The 25,424-nt window shown below is 41.8% G+C and overlaps 1 protein-coding gene across 1 annotated transcript in view; it reads left to right on the top strand.

Annotated features, from left to right (window-relative positions):
- mtnr1bb (melatonin receptor 1Bb) overlaps positions 1–25,135 on the top strand; it is a 28,996-nt gene extending 3,861 nt beyond the window's left edge. The window contains exons 2-4 of the mRNA XM_058626529.1: positions 22,214–22,332; positions 22,958–23,302; positions 24,397–25,135. Of these exons, the coding sequence (XP_058482512.1) occupies positions 22,214–22,332; positions 22,958–23,302; positions 24,397–24,843 (911 nt within the window). The 3' untranslated portion in view covers positions 24,844–25,135. The remainder of the gene's footprint in view (positions 1–22,213; positions 22,333–22,957; positions 23,303–24,396) is intronic.
- The last annotated feature ends 289 nt before the right edge of the window (positions 25,136–25,424 follow it).

Below are 25,424 nucleotides of genomic sequence, written 5' to 3'. Positions count from 1 at the left end.
TGAATTGTCAACAGTGATAGTTGATGAATCAGTGAGTGCTTTTTTAAAATGACTAAAACAGGCTCTCTGATTTCTATTCAGCTTCTTAAATGTGAATATGTTCTGGTTTCTTTGCGCCGTATGACAAAGAAATAATTAAAATTGATTATTTTTGGTTTGTGGACAAAACAAAACATCTGAGGACATAGTCAGGGCAAGGTCTGGGAAACGGCAATCAAGATTTTTTTTTCCAACGTTTTTTGACATTATATGGACCAAACACGTACAAGTAATCAACTATGAAAGTAATTGTTAGTTTTTACTTGGTACTGTTGCTAAAAACTTACACTTGCTCTACCCATTTCAGTACAATATATTGACTACAGATTTAAAGTTACAGTGTTGTTCTCGGCTTCCTCGGTTTACACGATTAAAATCAACCCATTTGCTGTACTTTTTAGTAACAAAATAGCACTATATATGGGTACACTCACCAGCCACTTTATTAGGAACACCTGTTCAATGCAAATATCTGTTCAGCCAATCACAACTCAATGCATTTGGGCAGATAGACATGGTTAAAAGACCTGCTGAACCGATGACCTACTGGGATTCTCACTCACAACCATCTCTAGTTTTCAACACACAATGGTCCAAAAACAGAGAAAGTAGCCAGGAATCAGCAGCTTTCTGGGGGAAAATGCCTCTTGATGCCAGGGATCAGAGGAGAATGGATCTAGATGATGGCAAGGCAGCAGTATCGCAACGGTTTGACAGTCGTGTCAAACCTTTAAGTCGATGGGCTGCACCCACATTTGTGCCACTTTTTGGTTTCTTCTTCAACTTCCTACACTGCAAAGACAGAGATTTAAGGATGGCCTCGGGTCATTTCTCATGTCTTATCCGATGGGTGAAGCTCAGGACAGAGCGATCCTAAAACATTGGTATTTTAACAACCTGTGAATGAAACTCAAAAGGCTATTTTTCTTGCAAACGTTCTAGCTGTTGTGTAGCATCTGCCAGACTCTGAATGGTTGTGCCTTTTCTCATGTCAGTGATTAAAGGCTTGATGTTTCTGAGGTGAGGAAAGGATCCCTCTACAAAGTGAGATGTATTCATGGAGGCTGGTCAGTTTTGTATCTTCTGTAAAATCCAAACCAAGGTCACTTGCTTTGTTTTCGTTTTTGATGCCCGTGAGTCTTTGGTACTTTTATGTTTCTCAGACGTGACATTTTGTTGATAAAGATTCTGACACCAGGAACACGATCAGGTATAGAAGCTCACTGACTTGCTTATGCAGCAATGATCACAGAAGTTCAAAGGTCACAGAGGTGTTGGAGATAAATAGCTTAAGTAAATAAATAGCTAATATGCACAAACCCTTTAACACCTAAGCCTCAAAATGTCCGTCTGGAGCCAGAAAAAGTGCTTTTGTCCATTTTACCAGAATAACTTTCAATATCTGGCAGTTATCTGCAATTTACTACATGATACAATACTGTATTAACTATTTAAAATGATGAAAATCGCAAAAGTTTTATTTAGAAAAAACACTGTAGTCAAATTCATGGCCATATAAAGGAAAACGTATGTACAGATGTTTTTCCAACTCTCTCCTCACTGGTGACAAAGACACTGATTTTTTTTAACGTAATAACCACACGTTGGCTTCGACGAGCAACTTCTCAGCTTTCGTAAAAAGTTGGAATTTTTCCAATAGCACAAACCGCCGCACAATTACGGTAATGCAAACATGTTGTCTACGATACACTCGGTGTATTAAAGGGTTAATATCCTCCCTCACAACCCCAGGTTGGCAACTATGGCATTAGCTATTAACTAATGATTAACGTTAACGTTTTTATGTCTATAAATGTGCTGCTTTTGTGTCTAAATCCTGTACAAAAAAACAAACGTCTGTAAACACTACATTTATGTCCTAACCACTGACTGCATTTCTGGGTCAATCCAGTTGATATCTGAAGAAAACAACAACCCTTGTCCCCCCCCCCCCCAAACAAGGGCTGTTGGTGAAACACTAAGCCGAGGCATTTTATGACAGAACAGTTGTACAGTTGTTTTGAAGTGTTGTCACTGAAGCCCAGCTGAGCCGAATGTCAGCGCTGACGGCTGTTTTGTCCTGTTCTTGGTGCATGGCAGGATTAACCTGCTGCACCCTCTCACTGTGGCTGTGTCTCAACATAACAACCAGGATTTTAGGTAATATATCAACTGAGAGGTTTGGCTTATATATATATATACATGGATTATATGTCGCATATGTCCTTGTGAACTCCCTGTTACTCATCTACAGCCATTTTCCAAACTTAAGAATGTTGTGACCTATTTTAAATTTGGAGAAATCCTCTTGAGGCCCAAGTCCTCAATCCCAGCTCTGATGAACACGCATCAGGACTGTATCAAGCATTTTCAAAAACCTATGATTTATTCCATAAAAGTCAGGCTCACATGAGCTTCTTCAACACCAGTGATTCTCAAAGACTGGGTCGGGACCCAAAGATGGGTCACGGGAGATTTATTTTTGGGTCCCCAGACAAATTGTCCGTAGAGTTACATGAATCTTAACTACAAAACTGAATATTAAAAGCCTTTTTTCTTAAATTAGTTGTGTTACCGCTCACCTAACCCAGGGGTCTGTGGTCCAAACTTTAGGAAGCATGTTTGAGCATTTTGGCAAACTCCTCACTGTGTCAACATCCCAATGCACTGCAAGGTTAAAACACACCAACATGTCCTCATAATGCCATACAATCCCATAAAAAACACACTATGTCACAGGATTTAAAACACATTAGGATGACACTTTGTCTCCCTCGCAGTCACTCACTGTTTCAGGCCACCGTCGACTGACCGGCCAACCTCTTCACCTCCAAGTGAGAATTTTGCCTGTCGTGCTTCACAGCTGTGTCTTTAAAAATGGATACGACACGTTTTAGCCAACATTTATTTTGTGTACAAATAGAAAAGTTACCGTTTCTCTGGGAGACCGAGATGTGAGCTGACGTCTTTTTTTTCGTGCCATGTTTAGTCACACTCTCGACGAGATTCAGCCAAAGGCGAGACAGCAGCTTTATTTGTGTAGCACGTTTCGTACGAGGGGGAAATTAAATGGGCTTTACTTAAAAAAACAGAACAGTTAAAAACTGGGAACATTAAAAACACACAATAACAAAGAAACCTAGATTTAAAATTGCAAGTTCAACTCTGGCCTCGTCTATTTGACCTGAGCCAGATGATCTCAGAGTCCTTCTAGGTTTTTTTTCCCCCCGCAAAATCATTATATCCAAACACTCATGCGTCAGCTCTATTTTGTCATCGAACCATTTTACAAATCAACTCAGAGCTCCGTGTGAAACCACAGCTCGCAACAAACTGTCACCGGTCATTCACCCCGAGAGGATATTCATAATAAATGAAAGCACAGCGCTGAGCCGCTGGATGAAAGCAGAGGTCATTACACGGAGTGATACGTTCTCATATGGAGAAATTAATTGGAAATGAAACTCGTTACCCTGTAGGTTTGAGCAACTCTCACTCTGTTTGTTTGTTATTTCAAATGCATTTACAGTGTAAGAAAGAGTGCTTTACACTCTCTGTGTAAAGGTATACTGGACCAACGCAGGATGCTCAAGGATATTTTGAATTTTTATTTATTATGCTCCTTGTTTTGGTCAGTTGCTAAAACAAGTAAAGTGATTATTTCTTTGACTGAGGCAGCTGATTGCAGGGGACTTTATATGTTGTTTAATTATACTCATCAGCTTCCGAAGATGAGACTATGGCGGGTGACAGCTGGTGCCGACAGATGAAAAGGCACATGTCCCCCCATTTATTATAAGCACATTTGTTACAAATGGGTCCAAATAAGTTTGAGAGCGAGACAGAGAGAAAGTTGAGTTGTTGATCGCCAGTTTTGTCTCTTTGATTTGTTGGAGAGCTTCCATTTTGTCTGCAACTTTCAATAGATTTAAAAACCATATCTATGTCACATAAAGAAAACGGCATTATTGATGTATTTATTTCTAGTGTGCCCAAGTCTCGTGGGCCAAATGAAACCCTTTGGCGGGCCTACTTTGGCCCACAGGCCCCACTTTGCTTCAGACGTTCGAAAAACATCAAATACACTGGACGAAAAAAGTACAAACAAGGTTTGAGACACAGGGTAAAACATGTTTTTTGGAATCTCAAGGATGTTATTTACATGATGGGACTGCTGAAAGTTGCAGGATCCTTCAAAGTCTATGAGTTCTTCTCAAGGATGCATGTTGTGTATCCTCAGCTGAGTTTAGGTACCCACAATCCTTTGTGCCTTTTGATATCTCAAGAACAGATGTTGGACTAGAAAAAGGGACCCAGATCCGGCTCACTGTAACATGTTTGTTTTTTCACACGATAAGTTTCAGTATCAGTATCATGTCCTTTCAGATTGGACACAAACATTGGCTGCGGCTAAAAGGTGAAATAATCCCATTTTGGTGGTCAAAGTCGTACTTCATTGTTACCTAAGAGGAAAACAAGATCGGCACAGACATAAACTTGGACTCAAAGAGGAATTGAACTGAACTTAAATCCCAGTGTGGCACAAATGTTCTCTCACACACTCAGATTAAATGTTTAGATTTGTGGAGCCAGCTACGAAACACAGCGTTGGTCCCTTAAGTCATCTGCGAGTGCATATACGAGTAGAAACAAGACTGGAAATGAAAAATGTGTCAACACACACACACACACTTTGTAACTGTGGTGTCAGTGGTTTTAAAAAAGGTGTCGATTACTTGTTTTTTTTATAGGTATAACCTTCGCTCGTGCCTCAAGTGTGTGGATTTTAGTTTGATGAAAATCCCTTAATCCTAATGCGGCGTTTCGTCTTTGCTCTGGATTTTGATATTCTGCTCATCATTTGGAAAATAAAGTTATGCCTTTCATTTCCACTGGGACCCAGTAGGCATCCTCACATCCTTGGCTCTTTCTGGTTTCTGTTCTTGACCAAGCTTTTCCTTGCCATGGGGGCACTTGGGCGTTTGATTTGAATTCATTAAAATCAAACCAGAAGATCAGCCAACTGGACAGGTTGTCAGATCAATCAGACTTCTTCTTTTCTTTTTTTTTTCTTCCATTAAATCCCGAGGATTACTCTCAGTTTTCTGGTGCGTGGCAGGTTCCCGACGACCACGCTGGAACCTTTTTAATGTGCCGAACAGGAGACGGAGAGGAGATCGCGGTGCAAGTGGATTGGAAATAAAAGTATCAAACTTCCAAGTTCTTCTTAATTAATCGTAATCTCTATTAACATAATCTAGCCGTCATGGTTTATGTTGAGTTGAGTTATGTCAAGGGAAAGGATGAAGTCCACCAAGGGTGATGGGAAATGGTCTATATTAGTTAAATCATATCTTTGGTTTGGTTGTGCTGTTCTCTTCACTTAGTCAATCACTTATTTTTAACATATTTACACCCTAGTCTCAACAAAGCTAATTTAATTTACCCCTTTTAACCATGTCAACTGACATTTCTTCTGCATTTTGGTCCAAACCCTTGGTATCCATGCTCTAATCCCATTGTGTCAAATTCATCACCATGTATTTTCATGTAGAATCTATAGGGGAGCCGAGTCTCCACTAATCTATAATACATGGAAGGATGGGAGGAGAGCGTCTGCTGGGCTTTGGCAGGATTTTCTCAATGTGCCAAGGGTTTGCCACATAATTCTCTCGTCATCTGGCTTCGCTTTATTTGACTCGAGTGAGTGTTTAGGCAGAAGTGAAGGTAGGACACGACTGCTGGGGGGTGTTTTCAGCAAGTTTAAGTGCTGCGAGCGTCTCCCAGACACTGCTCCGCATCCTCGAGGCGCAGCTTCACTTGTGTAATTCCCTTGAACAAAGAGCGTTGGATAAAGAAAACAGGCGGAGAGGCAGGGGATGAGTTGGAAAGAGTTCAAAAACACCGAATGGCAAGGACACGGGCTATAAAACAGAGAATGACAACCCAACATTGAGTTAATAGACCAAAAGGACAGTGATTCCTCGCCGTGAAAAGCAGACGAGTGATGCAGCTTTTTTTAACGGGAAGAGGCATCGCCGAGGCGACGCCAGAACTACTGTCATGTGTCATCAGAATCACCCAGTTGTTATCAGTCCTTTAGTGCTGAGACGGGGATGATTCAGTGGCACGAGTTAGCACATATGAGTGCACACGCAGCAAACGACGGAACCATTTCCTTTGATCCCAGCAACCACAAACATGAGCCATTGAACAGATTTAATCTGCAAAGCAAGCGATCGCTAATTTCATTCCTTTATTGCTTATCAAATCTCAAGCCTCCTGCGTCTCCGCTCCCCCCGTATCCATAATACATGCATTACGTAACGGCTCCTTGCACCTCCTCACCCACTGCTGCCTGAAGGTTCCGGAGATGCAAGGGATTTGGGGAGAGGAGCAGAGAAGACGTGCAAAATCAAGGCCAATATAGGATGAGAAAAATGAGAATAGAATGACGGACGGACGGGGGGGGAGATGGAGGTGTTGCAGTGTGAGACAGTGAAGCGGAACGAAAGCTACTTACTGAGACACTCCTGGATGTAAACCCACAGAGATGTAGGCAAAGACAGAGCCCAGATTTACAAAGGAAAAAGTGGCGGAAACTCATTTAAAATGCGTCTAGAAAGTCATTGTTTTGACGCGGAATTGAATTTCGCCCCGAGTCAGTTGCACGAAAGCAGCAGCACATTAATTAGCATGGAGATTTATTCTGTGCAGTTAGCCTAGTCCAGACCAGGCTAAACAGCAATGATTTGTTAATCCTGCTGCCTAATCTCAGTGATTTACAGTCATTTGTGATCTTCTGGGTGTATTTTACCTCAGTTTTATTCGCCCAATATTATGGACAACGTGGATTTTATGAAGACGGATGTTCGTGCTACTGTCAGAACGTGGTTTTTAGGCAATATGATTGCAGATGTTGAGATAAATAAAATAATGTCTGAGGTTGCAAAGATGGTTTATGAAATCCCTTTCATGTCATCTGTGTTTCTGTAGCTTTATTTTAATTGCAAATATGATGATTTCAGCGGAGCAGCGGTTACACTTGTGAGGAGCTCATTTGCAAAAAAACAGATCATTATTACTGTATTTACCTTTTTTTAGGGCCTCGCTTAACGATCATTTTCATCATCGATTCGTCTGTCGATCACTTTCTCCATTTGACGAGTACTCGTTTGATCAGAAAATGAAAAATGTTGATCAGTGTTTACCAAACCTGGGAATGATGACGTTATCAAAACATGTCGATTCAGTCATCGAATAATAAATCGATGAATTTCTATTCGCTTTGTCGTTTTCTCTTTGACAAACTCATTTAATCCACCCTGTTCAAAAAGGAAAACACGCAGATTAAAGCCATATGCATAAAGAGAACGACTCATTTCAAACACACAGTGCAATATTGAATCAGATCGTATTGATTTTGGCTCAGACACGGTCTCGTCTTTTTTTAAAATCCAGTCGCAGCTCCCAAAGTCAGAATGGAAATGAGAGAGAGGGATTTTTTTTTTTAATGAGAGATTATTGGTAACTACCATTGCTGCTGTCATTATTCATAACATTTCTACACCCGTAAGCATTAATGCTGTTCGATGGTGCTTAAATACACAAGTTTTCCAAGTCTCTCTTTCCCACATCTCCCCTTTTTTCCACTTGACAGTTGGGGGCAGATGCCCTCTCCCCTAGAATTGGAACCAAGAACCTAATTACCACCATGCAGCCTCCAAACCAAACGAATTAAACCCAAATCCGCTGAAAATTTGATGACCGGAGGCACACTCCAGGCTCGGATGGGAGCCTTGATTAATCTAAGCACTATATTTTCATATATAAAGTTTCGGGTTCATTAACTCCTTATTTGGGGTCCTGCATTATTCTTAAAAAGGTGTGGTTTGTTAAATCTGCTCCGAGTCTGGGGGTAAAGACGTTTTGCTTTCCTGGAATCGACTGCAAAAAGCAGCCGAGTTTCAAAGCGCCGAGTCTCGCTGGATGTTTTTGAGTTAACTGGAAATAACCTGTTGGAGTCGCATGAATCTGGTTGTAGGTGTTTGGTTTGATCACAGAACGCTGACAATTTTATGGTGGATGTTTTTTTGGATTTCATTTCTTCCTCTGGAGGAACATTTTAAGAATATTATGATTCCGGTGCTCGTCTTGGCCACGACCTTCTTGTAAAAGGAGATTTTTAATCTCAGTGATCATTTAGAGAAATTGTACAATTATGTGACTTTAAGAGCAGATAAACCCTCATAAAAAGTAAGCAATGATGAGTTTTTTTTTTATTGCAATACCAATGTGGATCTTTAGAAAATAATACAACTGATGGATGCCCTTTTTTTGTGCCAATGTTCTATACTAGTTTAATTCAATATGCATGTTTGTGTGTCAAGTTTCCCAGAACAAAAATGGGTGAACTTACATTATAAGTAATAAGCAGATCATTCATTAAAAACCGTCCTTATTAATCATCCAGGTTTTGGTGAAAACTCACACACCTTGAGATAACTGTGTGTTGTAATTTGTCTTCGTACAAATGAAACTGAACAATCACAACGCGGTTGTGTGACGTGACAGTCGAGACTCTCACAGCGTGCATATTCAAATGCCGTGCGTCCAAAATGCCAAGTATTTTTGATCAAACGCCGAATGCCCAGAGAAATTTAAAGCCCTTCAAAGGCTGCAGTCACTCAGTTGGATTTAATTCTGCAAGTCATGACATGAAAAGCAGGAGAGAGAAAAAAATGTCACGTAATGAAAGTGATGGTGCCTGGAACAAAAAAAAAGAAAAGGCTTTTGTTTGTTTCATAATCAATAATGTCGATCGCAAGTTTCATTTCGCGTCCGCGCCGCTTTAATCTCGACATTTATTCCCCCCAACGTTCCGTGTTATAATGATGAGCTGAGACAGCTTTCTGATTTAATCATCTGCTTTGCTTTACAGTGCGGCGTGCACTTCAAAGGTCAATCTCTTAGGACTAAACAGACTTAATGTCTGCCTGCTGTACTCAGTTATAAAAAAAAAAGTAAAACCTCAGAAAATGCAGCCTCATGTGGTTTCCGTAATGTGACATTACTGAAGATCTGGTCGCGCTTAACAGTTCATTGTTTTCAAATTGATTTCACAATTGCAAAACAATGCAAGGAGCAAAGTAAAAAAAAGGCAGCTGTGCAAAAATTATTGGAAATAATTCATATCTTAAAGTCGTCAACCTTCCTGGTGTCAGCAATGCTGGGACTCAGTTGTTTGCAAGTATATGACTTCCCCCCCAGTTGCTTCTAAATCCTCCATGCTCGACCACGTTTTAAAGCCGCCCCATGGATTTCTGAGTAATGACCAAAAACACTGCGGTCTCTACGACTCCTCCATAAAATGTTGAAAAACTAAAAGAAGAGTCAGTTTTAATGATTTATTTGTTATATGGATCAAAGAAACCAGAGAAAAATTCACATTTAACAAGCTGGAAAATCTGAAATCTTGTTTCCGAACCGATTATCAAAATAGTTGACAAGCAATGGCTGAATAATGAGTATTTGTTTCAAGTGTTTAAGCAACAATTCTCCCTTTTTTTACTCTATATTTCACTTAAGGAAAGTGAAATAACACGGAAAGAAGAGAAAGATGTCGTGCTGCATTTTGTGCAGCGCTATAATTCTCCCTAAATAGCTTCACCCATCGAATCTGGTCGCCTCTTGTGCGCAGTATGGGATGGAGAGTTTGAAATAGGCCTGATTTGTTTAATATATAATGTCATAGAATCCAGTGATTATGTAACTAGCCACTGGATTTAGAGGGAAAATGGACAAGCCGCTGTGCTATGAATTCTAAATGCGTGTGTGTGTGCCAATGCCAATGCATTAGAGCCTAAAGCATGTATTCTCTTGCATAACCATGAGGGGGCGACTCCACTGGGTAATTTATGGTCTTAATCATTAGTTTCAGGTCTTTTTATGGATGACATGATGTCCATTATGTAAAGCAGTGGTTGCCAAAGCAGGGGCGGTGGCCCCCTGGTGGGACACGAAATTACTGTAGGTGTGCCGAGGATTTGATAATGAATTTTTCCATTGCTCTTGGCGCTGCCTGTGCAGGTGATGACATTAACACTCACTACGTGTGCATAGGCACGAGATGCATGGATTCTATTTTCACTCATGACACGTGAGGCTGATCTATACCACTTACACAAGTGGCAGAAATTTGATTTGTGTCATGTTTGTGTCCACACAGCCCTGGAAAAAAAAAGAAAAAAAAAAAAGAATTGAGTGATATGGATATGGATATGAGTCATTTCAGCCCGATAATCAGAATTAAGCCGTATTTTTGAGACCACTCGATATCGAAGTGGGAGTGCTGTGTGACTTTGGCCAGGTCCTTGACGTCAACGCTGAGCTCATCTGAAAATATGAATTGAGAGAGACAATAAAAGGAGGTGCAGTAGAGCTTGTGGCTTGTGTCAGAATAGGATAACATAGGACCAGATGGAGGCAGGTGATCCGCTGTGGCGCCCCCTAAAGGGAGAAGCCAAAAGAAGAAGACGGTCGGTTGTGATTGACAGCAAATGTCACACGCGATTCACGCAGCCTCAGTCAAATACACACTTTGCTTCTTCCTGAATCCTTAGTGCTCAGGTGCACCGGTGGGAATAATCCACAACTCCTTATATGGACATCCTGGGGGGCGTGTGTGTTTATAGGTCACATATTCAGGCTTTTTTCGTCTTCTTATGTGTTGTTGAGTCAAAGATTCATGATGAGCAGTGATATCAAGTAGCAATAATTGTGCAGAAGTTCTTTTTGTTCATAAAAAGTGAACTTTGGACTGTGACGTATATTTCCAAGTGCCTCTTTATTGCACAGTCTTATAGCCTCTGTATATACTGTGCGTTTGGAACATAGTAATGGAAAAAAGTAGCCGGAATGCTCCGTGTTCTAAGGGTTAAGGAAATCACCTTTAATCCTTGGACACGCTATTGATTTGCAATACAAATCACTTAAATGGCTGCAGAGGAAAACCCAAAATGGCCTGTTCAAATTATACTTGTTCGCGATTGAATGCCCTTTCGCTGCAGCCAATGCCAATGAGGGAGGACAACAACACGCCATTTAGTTCCCAACTATGTTGGCGAGCTGCTGCTCACGTTTGTTTGAAAAAAAAACGTGTGTGCTATTTGTGGCACCACTGCATGCTGGGGAGACAGAAATTCGAATAAGACCAGATAGAAAAACAAATTTGACCTTGCGAATCTGGCCCGGGAAACACATTACACGTCGCTTTGTTAACACGCACACACACACATCTGAGGTCGTGCCAGAGAAGCAGTGTCAGAGCAGCAGCGTCCCCAGAGTGGCGTGCATTCAAAAGACACCGCTGACGATGGCCCGTGAAAAAAGACGAAAAGTGAAACTATTTGTGCCTCCAATTAAAAAATGTGACGCTTGAAGACGCTGCGGCAGCGAGGAAAAGAAAGTGGATTAAGCCAACGCTCATTATACTTTCAATTACACTTGTGAAAGAAATACCTTCAAGGTCATGAGCATCAAAGTGGCTGGTTTTACGCTGTAAAGAAAACTCTTTTCCAGCATGTGTCAAACTGGTGACATCTTCAGGAGTCCACCTGGATGATGGAGGTCCTTCACAGACACGTTTATAAGTTCACTTACAGGCGGTATATATATATATATATATATATATATATATATATATATATATATATATATATATATATATTCAGGGGTAATTTCTTGAATGAATGAAGCGCTACATTCACTATCAACAGGATGTAGGTGGGGGTGAATGGTGATTGTGCAAAACTGGCAGTGGAGACGTCCGCGGTCCTGCCTGCGTTTGGGTTTATGCGGCAAAAGCACTTAAGCATTAGAAAAGAAAATAGTGTGTGAACTCATTGTGTCACTGAATATTTGTCTCTTTTACTGTGGCAGTGTTACGACCAGCTCCTCCACCTCTGAGGGACAGTTTTTTGTCCCTTTACAAATGTTTTTCTATGTACAAATTCATTGTTTCTCGTGGTTAATCAGCAACACTTGTCTGGAAGACAAAACAAAGTCCTGACAGAATCAGACTCAGGTTTATTGGCAGGTAAAGCCGTCACAATATGAGGGATTTGCTTTGGTCTCTGGTGCAAAAACAAATAGTCTGGTCTCAGAAAGTCGGGAAATTGTGCAACGTGCCTGTTGTTTTGCTTCCGGTCTAGCGAGATAGTTTGCCAGGCCAAAAAGAACGTTAATCTCACGATACAAAATTGCAGCATTAAAAAAACACTAAAAAATAATATAATATATATATAATAATAATATAAAATAATAATATAATAATATAAATAATAATGTCCTTTTTTTGTTTTTTTGATGAGTCAGGAACGGACTTAAGGACAAAATCAGATAATTAAATAATAAAAACATAATGAAAATGCTGGGGGTTTCATAGATACATGCACATCTTGCATATTGCAACTGTGAAATATTATATTTGGGTGGGCCCATGAAACTTTAATGGGATCAGAAGAATAACAGGCTGAGCTCTTGTCTGTTTCCCTCTGACTACAGAGAACTTCACTTCTCTCAAAAACTGCTTTGCTTATAAGTCAGAGAGGCAGGAGAAAGGCCAGCGCTGACGTGTGTTTGGACAGCAGCTGCAGCCTCGTTAGCGAGCAGCAGCAGCAGCAGCAGCAGCAGCAGCAGCAGCAGCAGCAGCAGCAGCAGCAGCAGCAGCAGCAGCAGCAGCAGCAGCAGCAGCAGCAGCAGCAGCAGCAGCAGCAGCAGCAGCAGCAGCAGCAGCAGCCGGGCTGATGAGGACTGAACTGTCAGGAACCCGGCGAGCAGAGCTCGACTGCCAGTGTCCCTGCTGCAGTTATCCGCTTCTTCCAAGCTCAACACAACTAAAATAAATCAATCGTCTTCGCCGAGTTACGCCACAACTTCAAATTTTAAAAAACTTTGTTGCTGGCGACAGCAGAGAGACGACCGTGCTGGCGTGTGGCAGTGAGGGGATTGAAACTCAGCAAATAAACTGAAAGAATAAACAAGTGGGAGAAGAGTAGAAACTTAAGTATGGTAAACACGACAGGGTAACTAAAGCCAGATTGGTTTTCTCCTCATTAAAATGTGTTTAATTCAGTACCACCCCGACTGCTGAGCCTCAAGTGACCCAGTCCTGCCGATTATTGGCTTCAGGTTGAAACAAATTGCTTTATTGTAGCATTTGTTTTCACGTGCTTGTTCATTCGCTCTTACGCAAAGAAGCGGCCGCTCTCACATATTATAATCCAGTTGTGTCCCCAGATGCCGACGTGTTTGGCAAATCATGAAAAGTGATTTGGCATCGGTTTGTTTTCCACATGTGTTCCAACTCATTGCACAGAGTTTTTTTATTCATTTTGCAAATGCTGTGGTTGGAAGCTATGCACAACTGACTCTAGTTCCAAAAGTTCCAAAGTTCCAAATATACAAATCAATGATATAGTTTCTGAAGACGTGAAGTCTGAGCATTAGATTATGTCCAGTCTGTGAGTCCTAAATTGCGTGTGCTTGAACAACAGCAGCCTGGTCACAGTGTCCTGGAAATGATCCAGGCAAAAGGAGTGAGCTCAAAATGACAAAATTGGGAAATGTGGCTCCTCGTCCTTTTTTAATATTCCACAAAGAGTCAGAAAGAAAAGAGTAAAAAAAAAACTCATTATAATTGCCGTTGAATGAAGAGACGTGTTTGCCAAAGGACGGAGCAGGTTGGGTGCACAAACCGACAAATGTGAGGAGGAAGGCTCCCGTTCATTGACCACAAGGATGACAGTCACACTTCTTTTGGATTTAAGAGTTACACTTTACTCCCTGAGCACGTAACGTAATACAACGCAGCCACATGTCGTGGGCAGTAATAACCGGACAGTATCTGAAAGACAAACATCGCTTCTCATCCTCTGCGCCACGAGACTAAGTCGTTTTCAGACGGAGGAACAATTTGAAACGTCTGCCGCAAAAAATTAAAAAAAGGGATTTGACAAAAGCGATGCAGACGTCAGAAGTGGAACGGGTTTTTACTAAAGCACAGCCGCTATTTGCATAACTGTGTGCAAACAGCATAATTAAAAGAAGCATATGAGATTCAATACGAGTGGATTAAAACAAGCGTGTGACCCTGTGCAGTCAAAGCGAGCCGTTTCATATTGGACGTATTAGGGTGGCTTTACCAGTGCTGTTGTTATTGTTCTTGTTTTCATTATCATGGCCCTTGTATCCGTTTTTAATTAGGGAGGAGAAAGTTTCACAACTTCTTTTCCCCATTTTCCTGCCTGACTGGACATGATCAGTTTGAGTGTTTACCTGAGAGTGAAGTTAAATTGCTTGGCCACCCTTATATTGGCTCTCAGTTAATTAGAGTCTAGAGCCGTGTTTGTTTTTGTGTGGTCAGTGTGTTGTGTTCAAACCTTTGGAAGTATGCAAGAAAATGACAGGAAGTCAAATAGCCACCGCTTTCCCATCAAAATAAAAAACAGCACAAAATGTGTTTAGTAATTACAAACCAGAGGGGCGGAAATAAAACATGAATACTTTTTATTTATTTTTGCAGTGTGCATTGAGAGAATGGATTTGTGTTTTAATCCTAATGTGAGCGTCTATGGCAGATTTCATCGTGTTTTACTAGACACCGTGTTTGTTTATCTTTTCATGCAAGTTTACGAATGAATCTTCACTTTGAATGGCCGTTGTTTTCTCTCTGAGAGAGCACTTCTGAAGGACAAAAGGCAATGCACGCAAAGAGAGGTAAAGAAATCTGAAGGAGGCAATTAAAGTGAGCGAGAGTCTTCACGACGCTGGTGTTTGGAAGCACAAGCTGTTGTGCGGCTGGGATATAAAGATCTTTGCATTTGGATAGAAAACAAACACATTTTTAAACATCGTTCCCATTGGTAATTTAATTTTAGTAAAACTAATGTGTATAAATAGTACACAGAAAGTATCTGAAACCTGTATTCTCTTGATAGCCATTTGCAAAAGTCAGCTTGTGTGCAAGACTACGAGAAAAATAGCAACAGCGAATATTAGAATCATAAGTTTATGATTTTATGTGCATAATAGCCTAGAATTAACAACAAGAACTCAAATGTTTTCCCTTTGCTTTACATTTAATGAATCTTTTCCCAAAAAATATCATGGAAAACCTGAAAATGTCATGCGGAAGTTTACCATTTACACACGACTTACAGATCACAGTGGATCCACAAATAAAAAAGGTACAAAACATTTAGTCACAGGTACCTGGAATTAAAAATTCTATTCGTACTTCACACTTCACATATGCCGGCTTGGACCTTCTGGTGAGCCGGTTCTTGCCCGCTGGCCGTACATTTGACACCCCTGGTGTACTGTCAGGTCTTGATGTCAGTGTTGTAAATGATGGTAAATGATGAGTATGTCATGTGACTTAAGTGTGCATGAGCAGGTCATGGAAATCAGAGGATGATGCCACTGAGGCTTCAAAGCAGGTGTAGCAATGTGGTGATGATCAGTGAGGAAAGGACAGTGTGTGTGTGAGAGAGATGCAGATTGGAGATTGCAGTGCAGCTGAGTGAACCAGGGTGAGTGGAATCAAGTCATGGAGCGGCCTGAATGGAGAAGTACTCGGTGTGAAGATGTCCGCGGTGAGGATGATTGACGAGTGAAGTGGCTCCACCGGCCGAGCATGACGAGGGAAAGCGCAGGTGTCACTGATCACATCGTCCACAGCTCGCGCAGGGCGGTGAACCAACCGGTGCCGTGGTCGCTGATTGCCGAAATGGCCGCTGTGCAAGGAGCTTAAGTGTCCAGTCAAGTTGAGACTCATAAAATAGACACAAAAGTATTACAGCCACAAATGTACAAATTAGAATAAACTGTCGTCTCTATTTTCTGCGTTTTAGTTTGTACGGACAAAAATGTCCATAACAATCACCATCCCTCCTCTGCACATTGCCAAACCATATCAGTGCCAAAAAGGTGACGAAAAATCAATGAAAACGAGACGTTAAGTACATAAAAATAGAGTGGATATGACAAAAAAACTTTCTACTGAAGAGGTACGGAGGTTAGGTAAATCTACCCAGTTGTCAACACGGAGGAGGAGGGCACGCGAGGAAAGTGGCAGAAATGACAGCATCAGGAAGAAAGAAATGATTGAAGCGCGATGTTACGGGAAACTTTGTGAATCATGCAGAGCCAAACTCAAGGGGGAAAAAAAAACACAACAAACCTGAAGCGACATTTGGTGGCGAGAAATCTATCCGAAAGTTCAGTAAAGGGACCGAAGTCTGAGGCTTTTACAAACGTTAGTCAAGTCTCAAGTCCTCAAACCTGCAACTTATATGAGACATTTGGAATATTTACATTTTCTCAAAAGATTGAGGTATTGATTGAGGAGAAAAAAATCAATCCATGTCCTACTTTTCACTATTGAAAGTGTTTACACTGGCGTGTGGCATCACATCACAGTTTTAGGCGTCTTAGGATGCAAATATTATAGGAAAAGGAGCTAAAACACTTGTATGCGTCGTCCTGTTGATTACGGTGGTTTTGCCCCGCCTCCTGCTCACCTGTGGCCAAAGAGGGGGAGGAGGGAGAAATGAGGCCACTGCTTTTGGGTTTCTTTAAAGCTCCTCCCACTAAGAATCGGAAAATAAACTAACTGAGATTCAAAAAAATTAAAAAGTATAAAAGAACAGACAAGTAATTAATGCAAATTTAAAAATCAATATACAGTGTTAAAAAAAAAAATTGTATGAGACCACCTGTCATAAAAAGAAGAAAACAAATGTTTTTTTTTTTTTTTTAAATCTTTCAAAAACTTGTCTGAAACTAAACTTGTTATTGTTGTTTATTTGGCAAATATATGCAAATGTTATACCCAAATTTGAGGCGGCACAGTGGGCTTCTCTGAGAAGTCAGACATTAATCAAGCATAACATTCAACGACTAAAATCAATTTCTCTGCAAGTAAAGAACTTATAATTTGACATTTTAATCAAGAATTAATAATGTGCTTTACTGTTTTTTCTGTTTTCTTTTATAATAATGATATTTTAGCATTAAAAATATCATTTCGGTTAGAGAGCTTCTACATACTGATGTATTAACTAATACAAAACCATAAAAAAGACTGATAATTATCAGGACTGTTAATTTACAGTAATAAAGCTGCTACTACTAATTTGTATGGAAAGTCTAATCTTTATAGTCTATTCTGTAAATTCTTATACATACGTATTGGTCTCATATGACTGTGCTGAACTCCGAAGCCTTGAATTTAGTTTCTGTGCTTCAACCACCTTGAACTCTTGGGTCAGTCCAATTTATGACATGAAGTGCGGCTCCGCCGCTTCATAAATGCAGGGATTTTAAGCTCTCGAGGGCGTGATATTTGACTTTCCGTGTCCCAAACACTACAAACTCATTTCCAGTAACGAAGACTATTTAAAAGCAGACCTTTGCTCGGACTTCTCTCCTGTGGACTCTTTTATTTGAACACTTTTCTTTCAATACAGATGGCATCAAGAAGCTCCAGCAAAGACAGACATAAGATTGTGTCTTATCACCTTGCCAAAAAAAGACTATACGAAAATTTGTTTTATCTCGTTTTCCCTGTCAACACTTAATTTTCCTCATCTTCTGCTGCTAAAAGCTCAATTTCCCCGCTGACCTTTAATTCCCTTTTTTAAATTTTTTCTAATGCTCCGTCTCCTGTTGACAGCTCTGTTCCATCATCGCGGGACACAGAGTCTCGCCGTCCCTCTCTTTGTGTCTTTGTGCTCCGTTCTTCCATTTCACAGATTGAAGGTTACATCAGAGTAGGCAGTGGTATTATTTACCCATGTTCACGACATTAGCTTTCCCACAATTAATGAAACATGACATGAAAGTGCAGCTTTTATCATCACTGGCCACTTTATTTTTTGCCTTCTGGAGTGGAGTCAGTCCTCGTTTCTGTCATTATCCCCTTAGAATCTCAATCTCTCATCTTTTTTTTTCTTGGCCGTCGTTTATTCTCTGGAGAGACGTGAAATTCAAGCAAGGCAAATGTCTTTTGAAAAAGTAAATTAGAGGAAAATTAGGGGGAAACGGCATGAAAAGTTAACAATCTCTTTCTTTGCGACTAAAGACGCTGCAGTACAGCCACCGTAGCGGTGCTGTAACGTTACACCAAAAAAACAGAAGACGGCGTTGTAAACGTAAATATAATAACAGAAATAAAGAAAGAATAAAGAATCGTTTCCATGTGCATATTAACGATTTAACACTTTTTTCACCCCTGTGTGTGGGATCTCTAAAGACAGGACGTGTTCTAGTGATATCTAGCTTTTTATAATCACTTCCAGTCAGTTTTACCCTCCACTTATCTATAATGTCACACCTTGATGGACGGCGCTGGAGCCAGTCCCAGCTGACGTCAGGGTGAGTGGATAAGGTCGCCGGTGTATCGCAAGGCCAACATGCAATTGAAGCTAAATGTTACTCGGCGATCGCAAATTTGATTATTTGCACATTTTTCCTGTCAAAATTGCTCCGAAAGGAGTTTTGTTATTATGCAAATGAGGACGCAACGCTCCATTTCTGTTTAAAAGCACATAAACTCTGCTCCGGATGTGTCCGCCGGTCCCCATCACCTGGCGTTTTAAAGCCTCGAATGGGTGAGTTTTTATTTTAATTTGAACGCCGCCACTTTGCACATTTTGGAAGACAAATCCGGAGAGCGTACAAACTCAACACTCTGACACGTCTGAGTGGTTGTAAACAACTGCAATGCTGATCAAAGAGAGGATTCACAGCACCATCTACTTGGCTTTTACACCGACGTGTGTTCGAGTAAACAAAAGTCAAACCAAATTCATTCCTTTTATCTCTTCCAGCCACAGAACTACATCAAATAACGTTCATGCAGTGCATACAAAAAAAAAAAACTACTTTCCCGTTCATTACCTCTCCGGCAAACAAGAACCACTGACTCACACTCATGAATAAACATCACCGCGCTTGCTTTTCACTTTCTGGTCAGCAAATATTTCGACACAAACAACGAAACGTGCGCTAAATGTGTCCAGAAAGAAACATTGGAATTTGATTTAGTGCCTTTAGAGCAATAACAGGTCATTTCGTAGGTCAGGCAGTTTGAAAGTTGCCCCGTATATACACATATACGAGATAATCCACTCTGAGACTTTTTCCTTATCAACATTTTATATTAGAGTTTCCCGTGTTTTCCTCTGAACGTGGGCGTTGACATTTTAAAATGAGTGTTTGTACAACATCGGTTTATTTGATTTGTCGCGCAGGAAGCTCTCGGCACATTAATGAAGTGCTGACTCATTAACACGCTCGTCGGCGCCGCCGTGGCCTTGAGGAAGCGCGTGCAACGTTAAGTTGTCACCAACGCAAAGTAAAAAAACACACACAGACAGAGATGCTGCAGCGTTAACAGCATAAAATAATACCGCGTCAGTTGCAGCGGGGCCTGACTCGGTAACTCCAGGCCAAATCCTCCTTTTATTCCTCTTAATCAGCACCTCGACACTTGACAGTGACGGAGGAGTCCAAAGAGATTCCTCCACCGAAAAAAAAAAAGGGGGAGACTAATTTCCTTGTACAGGAGGTGTCGAATTGCTACACTTCACTTTGTGCGCCACAGTGCGCGGTGACAGTTCTAGGCTGACAGCCAAGCAACCAAAGCCACGCGTGCGCCCGACCGGAGTGCACTCGCAAATATGAAGGTGGAGGAAAAGCTGCTCTTGTGTGTCTGGCTATAAATAAAGCCACAGTGCATTTTGTCACTCTGCAACACTTGACACAGTTTGAGCGGATGATGATAAACGACACGACAAGGAGACGACACCACGGGAGAGACGCTTCCGTCTCGTCCACAGTCCCCAGCGTCAAGGTTCTGAGGTTCCTACGCTGGAGTAGTCCGGCTCCGTGCGGTCGAACGCTGCACTGATCAATAATTGTTGTTTGTGCAATCATAACGCCGTGTGCCGCTCCGCTAATGACCTCACAAGGTGAGAAACGCAGGAGACGGAGCAAGTGAATGTCTGGATCTGCCTCCGCAAGCGGCCGCCTGTGTTGTTTTGGACAAACAAAGCCATAAATATTGCATCCCCGCCTCTTAGATTAAAAATCGGGGCCACAATAGTTGCTCAGAGGAACCTTGCAGAGCTGCTGATATGTTTTACATTGGGTCTGCCTTTGGATTTTAAAAAAAAACTTTGTTTTATGACAGAAAGTCGTCAAGGAAAGGGTGCTTTTATTTTGAAACAGGTGTCTACCAAGTTTGAGCACCACATTTGTGCCTTACCATAATCTTCAAGAGTTCATATCACATTCGATGCTTTTTTTCTGATCCCTGATCGATTAACTTTGACCAGTACCAGATCATTACTGAGTGCCTCCATCCTTCCATCTAAAGAACAGATGACCGCGGAGAGAAAGCTGCTCAATGTATCCAGAGTGGCCTAAGTGCTGGAACCTCCTTCATGAGGAACTTGTGTATCGAGTTAGAACAATGGACCACTCATGGCTTCACTCTGCTACGGGGAAGAGAACCTCCACGCTCCGGCGCCACAAAAGCTCAAGTGCTGTGTCCACACACACACTCGTCCCTCCACTTGGTGGAAAACACAGCGACTGGCATCCCTGATAAAACTTTGCCTTGGCAGAAGCAATCAGCTGTGAGGCAGAGGCTTGAAACTCTGCCTCTGTAATCTCAGCCCACTCAGCCGACAATCACGCCGGGCTGGACATGCCGAGATAGCCTGCAGGCACACGAGAAAAAAAACAACAAAAAAAAAAACAGAACTGCATCCCGTGCAACAGGCTTGTTTTTACCCAACCCACTTTGGTCACTGTTGAAAAGAGAATAAATTTAATCAAAAAAAATGTGTTGCAATTCCAATTACATTGTTATGGAAGTGGACCGACACCACTTCTGGCTTTTATGGCAACGTTCCACAGGGGGGTGAATGTTGTTTATCTTGACTGGACCAGCATGTTTAGTGTGTGTGTTTTTTTAATGGTATAATAAGCAGCAACTTTTAATGCTACCGACCAAATGACATCGCTATTATACTGGAGTTCCAGTTCACGTTAATCATCGCAGTGACTGACCGTGCCTGAAGTAAAGAGTAATTTGCCATTTATCTTCCAAAAACCTGCAATATGGGGGATAAGAAATTGGACACTCTAAATGGTGGGAGTGGACGCTTGCTCGTCTCCAGATGTGGCCCTGTGATGGACTTGTGCTCCATCCAGGGTGTACCCCGCCTTTTCCCCGTCAGCCAAGATCGGCACAGCGCCCTCCGCGACCCTCGTGTGGAGGATAAAGCGGTAGAAGATGGATTGATGGATGGACCCAGTCCTATTACTGACCTACTGTGATGTCACCCACTAGCTTTTGAACTCCTCTTTCGAAGCCTTACTTTCATTTTGGTCGGCACCATGTTGTGTTTTTAACCGTTATTTGGAAACACAGGGAGGGGTCGAACTGACCGAGAGCACACCCATCTTTTGGGTGGTGCAAGACAATATATATACACACATTATTCTGCTTGTTTGGTCTTCATAAACAGAAACAGTGTTTGTTTGAACCTCTTCCTGTGTGCAATACAGGAATGTTGCCTGGCAACACAACACACCGAGAGAGAGAGAGCGCTTAATCAGCATGGTGTAAACATTTGCGATGATTTGAACACAACTAAACTGTCATTTCATGCCACATGCGGGACTGTAATTTACACGAGACGCATTCAGAGACTTCTGTATTGGCTTCACTTTCCAGACCGAGAGAATATTTCATTTAATTATATACAGTGTATGGTGTGTCATCTAAAAATCACAGTCACTGAAATTCTGTGTTTATATGGAAACTTACTGAGGACATTATTCTAGGGACGATAAAATCACTCCCTGGTGATAAAAATAATAATAATCATAAAAAAAAATGGTCTTTAGTTTTCCTCCAGTGAGTTTTATAGTAGTAAGCATATTGGTGTTTGTTTATTGGAGACTACATGAGATGTTTTTAATGTCTTAATACAAACTGAATTCTGCTTTTTTAGTGGTTATTTAAGAGGACATAAATCTGTGTTGGCACACTGTGATACATATTATGCAAATGACTGACTGTGTGTTTTCTCTCCAGGTAACGTGTTTGTGGTGAGTTTGGCATTCGCTGACCTCGTGGTAGCCTTCTACCCGTACCCCCTGGTTCTCTACGCTCTCTTCCATGATGGATGGGCGCTGGGAAACACGCAGTGCACGGTGAGACCACACCAAGAACAGCCCGTTTTGTCTGCTTGACTTGATTTCATTTTTAAATGAAACATTACGAGCACGACACCTGGAAACTCAAAGTCCATCAGTCACCGTCTTCAACGTCACAGCTCTGCAAGGAGCTGTAGAAACCCAATCAAGAAAATCACAAGGATGATGAGCAGCAGAAGCATTAATTATCATTTACAACAGAAGGACGAGAATGAAAAGGAATCTAACGCCCCCCCCACACACACACGCCCTCTCATTACACAGCTATTACAGTCACAAACCCTCAGGCTAGACACACAAATCACTCACTTTCATGTATAAGCGAGTCATTTCAAGCTTTGTGCCAACAAACCATTCATTTCACACCAATCATTTTCCGTTTATATGATACTTTAACACACACACAAGTGGAGTTTCTCTCCGTTTAAAAGCTCTTTCATGTAAATTGTTGGCGTTATCAGTGAAGACACAAAATGTCTGACACAAACAAACAATTGGACAATTTGTACCATTGTATTTATTCAGTGTATGCTACGGCAGGATTTAAGTCATCGCCGTGGTAACCACACGCTATCCCATGGCCAGCGCTTTCAGTGATTAACAATTTCCTCCCTCTCCTCAGGTCAGTGGTTTCCTCATGGGGCTGAGTGTCATCGGGTCCATCTTCAACATCACCGGGATCGCGGTGAACAGATACTGCTACATCTGCCACTCGTTCTCCTACAGCCGGCTGTACAGCTACCGCAACACTCTGCTGTTTGTCGCCTTAATCTGGCTGCTCACCGTCGTGGCCATCGTCCCCAATTTCTTTGTCGGGTCCCTGCGCTACGACCCGCGGGTTTACTCCTGTACCTTCGCCCAGAACGTCAGCAGCTCCTACACAGTGGCGGTCGTGGTGATCCACTTCCTGGTGCCCATTGCAGTGGTTACCTTCTGTTACCTCCGCATTTGGGTGCTTGTGATTCAGGTCAGTTTCCTGCTTCTCCACGTGGGTCATTATGTCTTTTCGGGGACTTTTGTAAAAGATTGTAATGATGGTAGTTGAATAGAATGGACGTTCCAGCCTGAAAACATGCTATCAGCTTTGGATAATACAGAAGCCCCCTGGACCAAACAATAGCAAGACCACTTAGCTTTGCAGGGTTCATCCAAAATGAACATGAGTGCCCAATTTGGTAACTACCAGCTTTGAAGCTGTGACCTTTAAATCAGTGTCCTTTTTTTCTAAATGTCAGAACCCAGACAAAAAAAAAACCAAACACTGTCCTGTCAATTTAAGAGCAGCTTTTCAATAATGTTTGGATTTAAAACCAGCTCTGAAGATTCAGTCACAGTGATCAACAGAAAAGCTTGTATCCCTAAAGTGGTTGTGTATGTATTCATCTCTATTTGTGTGTGTGAAAAAATCAGTGGGTTTCCATCAACTTGTTTTTATGAGCACTTAAAACAAACATAGAAAATTGGAGTAAGTCTCGAAATATCACAAAATAGAGGAAGAAAAACAATCACAAAGGCAAACAAGTGCAGGGGGGGAAACAGACTCAGCAAATAAAACATAAGTCATGGACCAAGATGCACATTTTATGATAATAGATACAGCAACCAAACATCATTGGATTGGAACACACATTATGAGCATTTTCTTCTGAGGCTGACAGAAATGCCGAAACATCTTTTAATTAGGAATGGTCAAGAGGGCATGGAGTTATCAGCAAAAGGAGGAAGGACGACTTTTGCACCGTAAATGCTGAAGGTAAACATGTGACAGAACAGAAGTTCCTTGGCAACAAAAAAAGACTCAAAAACTTTCAGTCAGTTTGTCCTTTTGACAGTTTACGGCTGTGAGTGCAAGAGCTGTGCACTTCGCAGGGCATTGGTCTCAGTGGACACGTCTTGTAGCAGATTTGTTGTGAATAAATACAAGCAGTGAGTGTATTATAGCTGTGGAGAAAGAGCATCTCAGAAACACTGTTTCTTGTGTCCTTCGCTTTGTTGGTGCTATTGGAATGGCCACCCTAGTCACAGCCTAATTCCCACCTTGTTTGCTGTCATTATGCCCAGGTACGGCGTAAAGTGAAGACCGAGGAGTGTCCTCGTCTCCGACCAAGTGACTTGCGGAATTTCATCACCATGTTTGTGGTGTTTGTGCTGTTCGCCATCTGCTGGGCCCCACTCAACCTAATCGGACTTGCGGTGGCCATAGACCCGTCCCACGTGGGTCCCCACATCCCCGAGTGGCTCTTCGTGGTCAGCTACTTCATGGCCTACTTCAACAGCTGTCTCAACGCCATCATCTATGGCCTGCTCAACAGGAACTTCAGGAACGAGTACAAACGCATCGTCACCTCTGTGTGGGTGACGCGGCTCTTTGTGACGGAGACGTCGCGCGCCGCCACGGACGGCAGGAGCATGAAGAGCAAGCAGTCGCCGCCTCCGCCGACGCCACCGCACAACAACAACGAGTCGCTAAGAGACCGCGTCAACGAAGAGCGAAATATGGCACCATGAGCTTTTTTTTTTTTTTTATGTGAAAATCAATGGCTGTTGTGCAGCGACAGAGTCAAGTTAACACTTGAAACTTGAATTTATGGCTAGTCACGAGGGTTGCGGGCGATGTCGACTGATTAAAGTCATAAAGGTTGGTCCGTACACGGAGTTTTTGAACGATGAACTCAATGACTTTTTGCTGGACGGCGATGATTTTGCAGGTTTTATAGATGCTGCGTCCTGTGAGGAATGAGCAGTGTGCAGCAGTTTCATGTTCTCACTCTCAAAACTGCCTAAACGATGCATTCATGTTGTTAAAAATGTGCTATCATTTAACGGTGGACTTACACGTGCAGGTTGACAGTGGGCAAGGCGGTCATTTGGTGCTACAGGTGGCTATTGTGGGTCAACAGAGCAGTGGCTGTCATGGTTACGATGACTTTGGAGCACTTGCAAAAGTTATTATATAGTAATTAAATGATCCGATTGTGACGTGTGTACACCTGCGTCACTTCCAATTCTGAACTAAACAAATGAGCCTATCTTCTATCCGTCTCATTTTTCCACTTCTATGACTTTCATGTCTGTTCATTATTCTGTTT

The sequence above is a fragment of the Solea solea genome, chromosome 4 (assembly GCF_958295425.1).
Source record: "Solea solea chromosome 4, fSolSol10.1, whole genome shotgun sequence".
Lineage (NCBI taxonomy): Eukaryota > Metazoa > Chordata > Actinopteri > Pleuronectiformes > Soleidae > Solea > Solea solea.
Note: the sequence above shows the minus strand (reverse complement) of the source record. Positions and strands in the feature narration are given on the sequence as shown.